Genomic DNA, 12,119 nt, shown 5'->3' on the forward strand with positions numbered 1-12,119 from the left:
CCAGCTCATCCATGGTGCGCTCGAGGCCACCCTGCCCACGCATTGCCCCCACAGGCCGTCGTCTGTCCATGGCCAAGACCAGCCTGCATTGCAGAAGACGATGACTCCATGTCGAAAGTTATAAATAAACAAGATACGGGTGGGGTAGATGGGTGAGAGACTGCCGTCTGGGCAAAGGCCTTCCTGTTGTCAGCCTGCCGGCGCTCCAGGCCGCCGTCTCTTGTCGGCCAGCATCAAGGAGCGACCTCTGAGGAAATGCGCTCCGCATGGCGCAGGCAAAGGCCTGAGCGGCGCATGCGGCGTCGTTCCCGTGGCTCGCGACCTTGTCGAGGCCTGGACTATAATTTGACCCAGTGGCCCGTGAGCTTGTACCAGATGACCGCAATCAGGTCCTCTTTGAAGCGCTCCCACGGGTTGCGGTTGAGCCAGTAGCTGAACTCTCGGTAGTGGTACATCTCACCCCAGCAGTCGCGGCCCCATTCGCACCCGGCCATGTTGACGACAAAGTCGCGGTCGTGCTCGTTGTAGTGGAACTGTGTGTGGTTCTTGCCATCCGCCTGTCCGCAGGCCGCCGGGGGGAAACTGTTGATCTTGCGCTGCGGGAAGAACCCCGTGTGCTTCCGGACCCATGGATGGCTCACGTACATTTGCTCCAGCGCATCCTGCTCCTTGTGGTCCCACTCCATGTGCTTCTGCTCGTACGCGACGGGGTCCCACCAAATGTCCAGGAGGCGCTCCGTCCAAGCACTGCGGCGCAGGAAAAAGGAGCCCAGGTTGAACCCCGAGCAGTCCTGCGACAGCACCAGGTTCACCGAGTTGACGTCTCCATCACCCACGGGGCTCAGCGCCTCGGCGTCGAGATAAGGATCGCGGAACGGGTGGGTAAAGTTGAGCGGGTTGTATTGGTTGATGTCGCGGTAAACATTGGTGGCGAGGTTGTCGAAGAGGTGATCCTGCAGCGAGTATGTCGGCTCCATGATGTACGTGTTCAAGTCGAGCCACCAGAACCTGCGCACCGTCAGCTGCTGTTGTCCCCAGGTCACCGCCGGGCCGTTGCTCACCATTCAGCCTTGGGGTACTTCCTCATGGCGCTGCGCACAAAGTCCACCTTTTCCCAGCTCTCTCGCCACTCGTGCGCGTATTTTTTCTTGGTGCTCATGTCGACAATCTCCAGGTCGTACCCCCATCTCGAAACGTACTTGCGCTTGTTGCGCACACTGTCGCGCTCAATGGCCCATTCGCGGGCCCCCTTCCACTCCATGACACCTCCGCCAACGTTGGCGGCCAGGATGATGACAAACTTGTTGCCGCCACCTCCCCATGATGCTCTCCGCCAGTGGTAGATCAGGGCTAGTCACGGCTGTCAGTCGAGTCCATGGGCGGCTCACGGTATGATGCCAGGGCAGCAAAAGGGAGAGGGGGCGACGCATTACTTACGGGAGTGGAAGAATATGTAGAGACACAAGAGGACGGCGAAGCCGATGAGCAGCCTCAGCTTGAGTTTGCGCCCCATGCGCCCGACAATGGACATTATTCTCCGGACCAGAGGTATGTTCTGGCCGGGCCACTGGCCGGGCCACTGGCCGTGGGCCAGCTTGTCCTTTTCGGAGGGGGGGGAGTCGGAGCCCGAGTTGAAGCGCGGCAGGCCACTGGATAGGTGGCGCATGTGCCGGGTGAAGAAGCCCTGGTTATGTGTCGAGAAGGACGGGTAGCCGTTGACGCCGAGATGCCTCATCCTGGCCGACTCCCAATGCACGGTGGGGACGCCAGCGGTGGAGGGACTGTTCCTGCCGCTGTTGACGTCGAGGCCGGGGCTAGACCATCCGCCGCCAGGGACCGGCGACGGGCTGCGGGACAAAGACATGGGCTCGGCGGGCGTGCCTGAGACGGGGTGAGCGAGACGGGGGGCGACGGGGGGGTTTATAGGACGAGGGAACAGGAGCGGTGCAAAAACGTACCGAGAATGGGTGACAGCGGGGCTTGATTAGCTTGATGGGGGTAGACTTGGAGCAGGTTGGCAGGACGCTGCTTGTTGCCAGCATGCGAACCGACCGACGAGCGCCTTCGATGGTGCGAGGGCGCAGGCCGATCGCTGAAGGAGCTCGAAGAGCCGGCCTTGAGCTTTGGGGACGCCAGGATGAAGTGTTCTGGTGGGGCACGCTTGGCGAGCAGCTAAAGCTCGACTAGGAAGGGAAATGCAGACAAGAGAGCGAGCGAGGCGGGCCAGCCAAGGGGTGTGCGCGAGAAAGGTTGAAGCCTCTCGGTGTCGCAGAATTCCAGACCGATGAGACGGCGCGGGTGCAAGGAAGGAAGCGTGTCCTTTTCCGCCTCGTCGGGGCCCTGGCAGCGAGGGAGGACGGGGGCGATTGTCCTGTTGTCTCTTGTCGCCGTGTGTGTCTTGCTCTGTCTCTCGGTCTCCTATTCCCCGGTCATGTATGTCTGTGCTTCTTTGGCGTGTCTCGCGGCGGGAAGACGGGGGGTCGACGACGACGAGGCGCGGGCGGAGCGCGTCAAAACAAGGCGAGGTCGCGCGCCGTGGGGGAGAGACGACGGAGAACGAAAGAGGGCGTCACAGGCGAAGGCGGGCAGGCAGGCAGTGTCGGGGCGCCGCGTCAGCCCTCAGCTGAGAAGCGATTGGATTCGACGGCGATGAAGCTGAGGAAGCGCGGCTGGGCGGCGAGACTAGCAGTGGCATGCGTGCCTTAGTCAGAGACACGAGGGCCAAGAGGTATCGGTACTTCGTATTGAGCCTGGTGTTTGCGAAACGACTTGGTTAAAAGCCCGATACGAGGCGAGACTGCAATACTCCATCGACTTTGTGCAGTAGATGTCCGTGATGAGATTTTCAGCGTGTTGCTACGTACGAGGTTTGCCTCGCGTGGTGAGCCAGAGGTGATTAAAAGGGGTCTCTCTTTCTCTGCAACTGGAGCAGCACCAAGCCAAGCCGGCTTACATCATTTGCAGGTACCTACCTTGCAGATGGGCTGCCTCCGCTTATTACCTAGGTAGGTAGGTACTCCGTACAGTAGGTAATACTGTTTCTTTTCCTCTTCTCGCAGTCTGGCTCGAGGAATCACAGCGTCCATATGCCTATAAAAAATGCTGGAGCCCTATGGAGTGGGCAAGGGCAGCCAGACGGGGTTCCCTGGCAAACGAGCACGCAATACGAACGGCCACTTCGAACACATGTGCCCGCAGCTGGGGAGGGCCAGGTGCTTGGGCGTACAGTAGGTACCCGGTACTTAGTACCGGCTAGGAGTTGCAAGAAGGCAAAGACACCAGAGTTTGCCGAAATAAAGGGCCATCAACCACAGTCGGCATAATCCTGCCTGTTTGCTCATGCGGGTTCCACTTTCCCCACCGTGTCCAATCTCGCGTACCTCTCCATCTTCTGCGGCCAACGGGACAGAGTTACTGCATTTATTGCAAAGAGGGGGGGGCTCGCAGATTTTAGGTTACTCTTTAGATTATGCTTTTTGTTTGAGTATTACTATTCGGCCAAGTGGAAATCTCTATTTGGCCAAGAGCCTCTTAAAATCCCCTCTTTTAATTGGTCGCTTTAAATCTTAATTGTTAAAGAGAAATCTTAAATATCTTTAAAAACTCGTCTAATACGTCGCGCTCACCTCCCGCGGGGAGTAAACCCCCATAGTAGGGCCCCTCCCCTACTGGCTCGGGCGCTCGAGTACGCTATTTCGTAGTTAGAGCTATCTAGGGTTTTTTTGGTGGATTTTTCGCTAAAGGAATAATAAAAAGATAGTATATATTAGATATTAATGCGAGATATTAGAGTGCCCCGCTTTTCCTAGTGTTGGCTAACTAGGTATTTCCGCTTGGTCGAATAGTAATTAATAGTAATACTCTTTTGTTTTGATTATATCACGGAAAAAAGACGGATTTCGGCCCTCTCTCGTGCCGACGGCTGTCAGGCTCCTTGGACGTCGGCTTGGCAGGACTGCGCAGGGCAGGGTACCTCGTATCGAGTACGAACAGTAGGTACCTAGTGGCCATGCTGCTCGAGTGGTATTATCGTGGCTGCGTAACGGGTAGGGTAAGGGCACACTGGGCTTCTCAATATCCATTGTCTGTCCCGACATCTACAACAGCCGTCCCCTGTGTGAACCAAAAAAAGATGCAAGGTCTGCCTCGACTACCCTGTGCAGGTTGTATAGTCTGGGTATCCCATGAACGGACGATGGCAGAGTGAGTGCAACAAAGATGCGCAAGGTGGTGCAGGGTAGCTTCTGCAGACGACTTGGACGTCTCGAGCACGGCCTCGTACAAACGTCGGGGTGCATGCATGCTTGTGGACTGCCGTTGGATCCGTTTGCCGCCGGGCTTGCCTTGGCTGCTGTACCGTGATGCATCGTGATGCGCGTCGGCGCCACAAAAACGTCTCTGGCACCGCACGACAGGAGCTGCTGCAGCAAGGAAGAAGCAAGCCCGTCTTCACCAAACGGGTAAATTACGGGGCACTTTGTACTGGGACAAAGGAACACAGACCTGGACGACAATGGAGCGCCTGCCGGCCAATCAAACGACGCCCCGCCGCTGCACAGGGTACTGCTCCGTGTGCAGCGTCACTCCGGGGTGAGTTTGAGAGCCACGTCGACGGCGCTTAGCAACGGCCAATGAGGGCGCAAAAGGCCCGTCTGCAAGCGCCGGCACCGCGCCATGCTGTCCAGCCATCGTCCCCGAAGCTCATCCATCCACTCATCAGGCCGCTCATCGTCGACGCGCCAGCTCCTGTTTTGGGAGAAGCCCCCGAGTACAGCAACAGCCATGCGCCAAACAATGCGCCCGAGGCCAGGCAACTGCCCATTGTCGTCCCATTCATCCACCTCCCTCTCCCGCTTCGTCGCCCCAGCCGCTTGCCTTTCCACACCTCGACAAGAATCACCGTCCGCTTCCGAGAGACTGGACCTGACGCCTGTTTTCTCTCGCCTTCGACCGTCATCTCATCCTTGGCCAACCCGGCCTTTCTCTCTTCCTCCCCGTGCCGCCACCGCAGCTCTATCCTCGCCACTTGTTTCCCCATGCTCACGGCTGCCATGCTTTGTTTCTCGCCCAAGTCTCTCTAATCAGCCACGGAATCGGACCGATGCGAACCCTTGAGCACTTGACAGCACCAACACTCGACAAAGACCTCCCGGAATCATTCAAAGCCCCCAATGGATGGTTCCAATGCCGCCAAGCGACCTCTCCCTGCCACATCCCACCACCGTCTCGTCGAGGACTGGGAGGATTGGGACGACGACCACATTGTCACCCCCGTCCATGCCGACGAGCCTCATGTCGTCCAGCCGCCGCCTCCCGTATATACGCGAGAACGGCCATCAACAAAATCGGCAGCCTCAAGAGCTTCGAGACACTCAAGTGCCAAGATGAAGAGGCTCCGGTCAAGGCGGCGACAGAAGGCGCAAAATGCAAAGGCTGGCATCAAGCTCGTCACTGACATGGCCGTCTTCAAGCGAGGCAACCACGCCGGACAACAAGCCTGTCCCGCAGATCCAAGGCCAGTCAAATTCGTTGACGCTGCAGCCCTGAAAGCTCTTGAAGGGGAGCCCAGCTCGGCTTCCGTTGGCAACTGGAATTGGCTGAACAAGGACGCCGGCCACTGTCCCAATCCCGCCCCTCCCCGCCAGCCTGCTCCCGCGCCGGCCCAAGAGCTTTCGCCCGAGGACAGGCCAATCGTCATTGGAATTTCTCTTCCTCCTGACCAGGTGAGCTCGCCTGAAGCAACCCCACAGCGGGCGGGCGTGGGCGTCGACACTTCAAAGGCGCAAATCCCCGCCCCAACAGGAGCTATGGTGACCCAAGGCACCGGGGCCGCGAGTCATCGCCACCGGGACACCAATGCCAATATCCAGACATCAGTGTGGTCCCCCGACACCCCCGACAGCATCAACTCCTTCAGCTACTGCCGAGCCGCATCCAGCGTGTATTCACGGGCATTCACGCCGGGCCTAGCGGGCGGTGACAAGGCCCCGCCTGTGCCGGCACTCCCTGCCAGCTACCAGAAGACGCCACAGCAGGGACTCGCCAGCATCGACCTGGGAGGGACCAGCCAAAGTGAAGACGACAGTGGAACGCCCTGCACGCTCTTCGAAGAGGACGGCAATTCGCCTGCCCACAAGCAAACAGTGGCAAAGGGGCTCTGCATGTCACCCGACAGTGCCACGTCGAGGTCACACGGTTGGTGGGATCATGTCGTCACCCCCTTTTTGGACAAGAAGCTTTCCTTTTCGAGCCGAAAGATGAAAGCCGGCTCGCCCCGGTCAGAAGCCAAATCGCCACGCAGCTGTTGCGAAATCACCGAGAATCGCGACCAGGGGCGGCCAAGCACGAGGAACCTGCTACCCGTGCAGGCGCCCATTGTTCGTAAACCCACTCCGCGAAAGTGCTCGTCGCCGAGCCCCAGCATTGAAGCAGTGGAGGCATCAAGGGATGCGGAAACGCAGGCAAGACCCGAGGCCGTTGCAGAGGGCGCTCCCGCAAAGAATGACGTCCGTCTTGCCGCCGAGGATGCCCGGAGGGACCAGCCACCGCCTTACTCTCCACCAAAGAGGCAACTCGCTGCTCCTGTTCGATACCGGGCTGTTTTCCCACCCCAGCATCCGCTACATTCTCAGTTTCCCCCCTCGCCCTGTCCCGCCTCTCCTGGTCTTGCTGCCACCATGACTTCCCAGGGGGCGACGCAGATGACGGATATACCTCTCACTCCGACCGTTCATAGCCGGGCTGAATCCTCTCTGAGAATTCCCCTTCCGGTGCGTCCGTTGGGTTCATACGGCACCCCGGATCATCAGACCGCCGCCACGGGACGTGCTTGCAAAGTTGAGCGGCAAAGACGTCGTCACGAAAAAGAGGAGGTGGTAGCCCGGCGTCTCGGCGGATTTTGGAGAGGACGGGGGTGCGTGTCCGCAACTGGATGCTTCGGGCGCACCGGCCGAGAAGGACGCAAGAGGAGAAGGGTATGCTTGGTCTTGTGGGTGAGCATCATTTCGCTCATGATACTCATCATCATCTTGGCCGTCGTGCTCACGCGGCGCCATCACGAGACGCCACGCGAGTCGCATTCGATTTGGGTCAACCTCACAGACTTTCCGCCCATGCCAACCGGTGTCTTGACCGTCGTCGGCCCGGACAACAGTGCGTCAAGGAGTGCGTGCACGGAACCGTCCACCTTGTGGAGCTGTTCGCTGCCCAAAGATCAGCACGATACCGTCGTCCCGTACAAGCCCAACCAGCCAACCGTCGTCATGCAGATCCAATGGGACAACAGCTCTCAAAGCAGAAGGAAACCAGTGGAGGCAAACATGGTTCGCAGAGGGACCGGGGCTGCGTCTTGGGCGCACGACGTGCTTGGGCGGCGACAGGCGACGCCTAGCTTTACCCCTGAGCCTGGCGCGCCGAGCCGCGAAGAAATATGGTTCCTGGGCAACACGACGGACAGTATCCAGTCCGAAAACAAGGCCGGCGAGCCGACTCCGTTCTATATCAGCCTGTTGAAGTCGGTCCACGATCCGGTGAAGGGGTCTGTGCTGAGCCGGAGGCAGCCTGGGACGCGAATCGGCAATGAGAGCTTGGAGAAGCTCTTGCCGGCACCAGAGTTGGAAGCAAATGGCACCCCCGCGCCGGCCGTGATGCTCCCAAGTCCCGTCCAGCAACCCGTTCGACTTTTCGACCGCGGTCTGCCGACGGAGCACTATGGCTTCTACACGCACTTCAAACGATCGCTCTTCCTTAAGTCAGTCACGATCCTCAACAAGACGGACGCCGGCAATATTCCCCTGGACGAGGGCGGCGGATGTCGCAAGGATGAGGCGAACCATCTAGTGACGTGGGGCGAGACGCGCGTGCTCATTCAGATCTGGACGCGCACCCTTGGCCTCAACACGTCATCTCTGCTGAGGCCCGACGAAAGCCGCGGCATTGGGGGGACGGGGGAGCTGATCCGGCCGGGAACGATGCCGTACCCGGTGACGGTGACATTGGACACGCACGGCGGGGACCCCATCAAGAAGCTCGTGTGGAGCTGGCCGCTCGACAAGCGGCAGGCCGTGGGTGTGGACAAGGCCGAGCTCCTGGCCAACAACATGGGCGTCGGAGGCACGTGGATCAACCCTCGAGGCACGGGAGACGGGAAGATGGGTGGGTTCGACGGCGGCTCGGGAGGATGCAGGTGCGAGTGGGTGAACTGGGTGAATCGAGTATCCTGACACGCAGGCCTGGTTTAGAGCCCTTTACAGGGATGGCTGTAATCAGATGAAGCTTGGATTGCATGCTTGGTGGCCTGCCGGAGAAGGGAGGTTGATGGACTAGGCTGCTGGAGCAGGCATCCCCAGCTAGAGCCAGGAACGGTCACATAGATGATACGAGCCCATATACAGAGGCGGAATTGACTCGCGCACATGACTTTCGCAAAGACGGACGAGGGCTCGGCGCATTTCGATGGGCCGGAGACGGGCCGGCCGACGGCCGGGCTGCGGCTGGGTGGGGCCCACGGAGGTACGACCCGGCAGTTTTTCCACTCCGGCCATCTTTGCTCGGTACCACCGTAGCAGCACCTTGAAGGCTGTTCCTCGCTTCGCCTCCCCCATCGCTCCTTGTCGTGCGCCGTCTTCCCCGACTCCCCCCTTTCCCCACCTGCCACGAGGAGAACAGGGGCTTGGCCGCCGATGACGAGAAATGGAATGCTGCTGCGCCCACGGACCCTCGTCCCCAGGCGCGGCCTCGTGGCCCGGCGCCGCCCACTGGCTTGCAGCCTCGAGCCGCCGGGCCCGCGCGGGCGGACGCTCCTAACGCTTGCCATCGAGACGTCGTGCGACGACACGGCCGTGGCGGTCCTGTCGCAGTCAAGCAGCACGGGCCGCACCGCGCTGCTCTTCAACGAGCGCATCTCGTCGGACAACCGCGAGTTTCGGGGCGTCAAGCCCTCGGTCGCGGTGCAGGGCCACAACGCCTCCCTCGCGCCGCTTGTGCGCAGGGCGCTGGCGGCTCTCCCGGATGCTGCCGATGACGCGACGAGGGTGGTCGAGGTGGGGGGAGGCACAGCGGCGTCGGGGGAGGAGCAGCAAACGACGACGACGACGACGACGACGACGACGAATAACAACAAAGGGGCCATGCTGAGGAAGCGGATCCCGGACTTGGTGGCCGTGACGCGCGGGCCGGGCATCCCGACCAACCTCGCCGTCGGCCTCTCCACGGCCAAGGGCCTGGCCGTGGCGTGGGACGTGCCGCTCCTGGGCGTCCACCACATGCAGGCGCACGCGCTGACGCCCCGGCTGGCGCGCGCCCTGGAAGCCGACGGCGGCGCGGCGGCGGGCCCCGAGTTCCCCTTCTTAACGCTGCTCGTGTCGGGCGGGCACACGCAGCTCGTCCGCTCGGCGTCGCTGACGGAACACGCCATGGTCGTCGACACGTGCGACGTGGCCGTCGGCAACCTGCTCGACCAGGCGGCGCGCCACATCCTGCCGCCCGAGGTGATGGAGGCCAGCCCGGACGTCATGTACGGCCGCGAGCTCGAGGCCTTTGCCTTTCCGCCGGCGCCGGGCCCCGGACCCGAGGGCGACGACGTCGTGGCCGCGCAGCACGGCGCCTTCTTTCGCCCGGCCCGCTCGCGCCACGACGAAATGGTCGACGTGCCGTCGGGCTACGACTGGGCCGTGACGCTGCCCTTTCGCCACTCGCGCCGCCTCGTCTTCTCCTTCGGCGGCATCTACGCCCAGGTCCACCGCATCGCCGCCGCGCGCCCGCACATGGACCTACCCGAGCGCCGCGCCCTCGCCCGCCACACCCTCCGCGCCGCCTTCCAGCACATTGCCTCGCGCCTGTGCCTCGCCCTCGACGGCGGCGACGTGCTGCCCACCACCACCGCCGCGGCGCCGCCCACCCTCGTCGTCGCCGGCGGCGTCGCCTGCAACCGCTTCCTCGCCCACGTCCTGCGCTCCACCCTCGCCGCCCGCGGCTTCCCCGCCGTCGACCTCGTCGTCCCGCCGCTCGGCCTCTGCACCGACAACGCGGCCATGGTTGCCTGGGCTGCCTCGGAGATGTACCGCGCCGGCTGGGAGACGGAGTTGTCCGTGTCGCCCATTAGGAAGTGGCCCATGGATCCTGCGGCGGGCGGGGAGGGCCTGCTGGGTGTGGAGGGGTGGGTGAAAAGGAAGGGGGTGGATAAGTCGATATAAATGAAAAAGATGAGCGTTGGGAAGGAGAAGCAAGAGAGAAGGAAGAGTCGAGATACCCTGTTGGTGGCACTGAGCCTCTCTGTATGATATCAAGCAAGCCTAGTCGAGAAGACATAGTTTAAAGTAGACGGGACTTGCAAAGAGCTCCTAGATCTAAAGACGAATCTCATCCAATATTTACAAAGATGCCACTTCCATGACTTCCGAATACATTGCGATTCTGGACGGCACGACACCTCCTCTTCAAGATCCAAGTGGCGTGGGAAGCATTGCAGAACGGAAGAGCAAACAAGTGGAGCAGATGGAAGAGCCCTGTTAGCTGTGTGGTCGTACATGATACAGCGGCCGGCGCAGCGCCACAGCCCTACCGAGTCGGCCAATATCCCCAACCGTTCTCTCCTACCACTCAACGGCAGCCCTTTTCACCAGTCGTGCTGCTCCCGACGACTTCGTTGCTAGCTGCCCCCGCGACCTCGCATGCCCTTGTCCCTTTCTCGCCGTCTAGACCAGCTCGCTCGTCACGTTGGTAAACTCGCCCTTCTCGAGCTTCGTCTTCCAGAAGATGGGGTTGGTGTCGCTGAAGCCGTGCTTGACCCAGCCCTCCTCCTTGATGTGGTAGAGGTTGATGAAGCCGCCGGAAAAGGCATCGCGGTGCGTGGCCGCCAAGATACTGCGCCTGCCGAGCTCGAGGGCATCGTCGACGCTCAGGTCGTAGCTGTACTCTGCGTCGAGGACGCCATAGGCAAACGTCTGGCCGCTGCCGACGCAGAAGAGGTTTCCGGCCAGACGGGTGCCGTCGCTGTCGACGTAGTAGAGGGCGGGGCCCTCCTCCTTTGTGACGCCGGCGCACATGGTGCCCATGCTGAGGCCCATGCCCTTGTAGCCGTAGACGAGGTTGGCGAGGATCTTGCTGGCGGCGGCGACGCTGATGCGGCGCTTGTGGCGCAGCTCGTGGAGGCGGCACTGCATGCCGAGCCAGGCGAGCCAGTACTGACAGTCGGCGGCACCGCCGGCCATGGTGCCGAGGAGGACGCTGTTGATCTCGATGACCTTTTTCACCGTCTGGGAGGCGATCCAGTTGCCGGCCGAGGCACGCGAGTCGGTGGCGACGATGATGCCGCCCTGGAAGCGAAAGGCCAGCGTCGTGGTGCCGTGGGCGATTTTGATGGGGCAGTCGGGGTTGGAGTGGTCGTCGGTGGCGGCGCGGAGCCAGGACGAGGGCTTTCGAGGGGAGCAGTCAGTCAAAGAATGGCGCAGGCTCGAGACGACGGGAGAGGCACGACATACCTGGGCAATGGGGGGCATGGCAAACTTGCCGGCGAGGGTCGACGCCGGGTTCATGAAATCGTGGGCCTCATCCTCGACGGGCTCATCCTGTTGGTATGCCGGCCGGCTGTATCTTGCGACGAGAGTGTCCATTTTGTAAATCTTGCCTTTGGACTTGAAAGCGCGAGACGAAAGGTGTAGCTATGGTGATGTGGGAGAGGCTTCACAACTCGAGTTCGCTTGCCTGTCGAGTCGTGATGGCCACGCAAAGGGGGGGATCAGTCGTTGGCGGAAGTGCAGGTCGTCGCTGGCTGCCGTCTGATGGACGGTTGTGGTTGCTGAAGACGAGGTCGAGGGAGGCAGAGATGGCGTTGGACCAGGCAGCTCCGGATCGCGCGTCACCCAAGCAAGCTGCTGCTGCAGACAGCGAGCTCCGGTCTTGCTGATATAATCATTCTGCCCCTTACATAAGGGTTGATACCTAGTTAAAGCAGGTAAGTTACCCATCGGCTCCCTAGGGCGCTTACCTAATGAATGGGAAGGCACGTGTTCCAGCTGCCAAGGGACAATATCAACTTTCAACGACGTTCAATTTTATCAATACGCAGAACATCTGCTAAAATATCCATCAAACTATGGCCATTCTCTGTCTCTTCCTTG

The 12,119-nt window shown here is 60.9% G+C and overlaps 3 protein-coding genes across 3 annotated transcripts; 1 reads left to right on the plus strand and 2 right to left on the minus strand.

Annotated features, from left to right (window-relative positions):
* Positions 1–338: 338 nt before the first annotated feature.
* HRG_05620 (galactosyl transferase GMA12/MNN10 family domain-containing protein) lies at positions 339–2,811 on the minus strand (the record flags this gene model as incomplete). Its single annotated transcript, XM_044864091.1, has 6 exons — positions 339–791; positions 837–1,008; positions 1,062–1,350; positions 1,438–1,881; positions 1,959–2,147; positions 2,739–2,811. 6 exons carry the CDS (start codon positions 2,809–2,811, stop codon positions 339–341), a joined length of 1,620 nt encoding a protein of 539 aa, XP_044720623.1.
* Positions 2,812–5,171: 2,360 nt separating this feature from the next.
* On the plus strand, positions 5,172–10,652 carry HRG_05621 (glycoprotease family domain-containing protein; the record flags this gene model as incomplete). Its single annotated transcript, XM_044864092.1, has 6 exons — positions 5,172–5,810; positions 5,871–6,506; positions 6,966–7,152; positions 7,213–8,185; positions 8,729–10,156; positions 10,442–10,652. The coding sequence occupies 6 exons, from the start codon at positions 5,172–5,174 to the stop codon at positions 10,650–10,652; spliced, it is 4,074 nt and encodes a 1,357-aa protein (XP_044720624.1).
* Positions 10,653–10,694: 42 nt separating this feature from the next.
* HRG_05622 (proteasome subunit domain-containing protein) lies at positions 10,695–11,612 on the minus strand (the record flags this gene model as incomplete). Its single annotated transcript, XM_044864093.1, has 2 exons — positions 10,695–11,414; positions 11,481–11,612. The coding sequence occupies 2 exons, from the start codon at positions 11,610–11,612 to the stop codon at positions 10,695–10,697; spliced, it is 852 nt and encodes a 283-aa protein (XP_044720625.1).
* Between the last annotated feature and the right edge of the window lie 507 nt (positions 11,613–12,119).

This window comes from Hirsutella rhossiliensis (assembly GCF_020360975.1).
Source record: "Hirsutella rhossiliensis strain HR02 chromosome Unknown scaffold00005, whole genome shotgun sequence".
NCBI lineage: Eukaryota > Fungi > Ascomycota > Sordariomycetes > Hypocreales > Ophiocordycipitaceae > Hirsutella > Hirsutella rhossiliensis.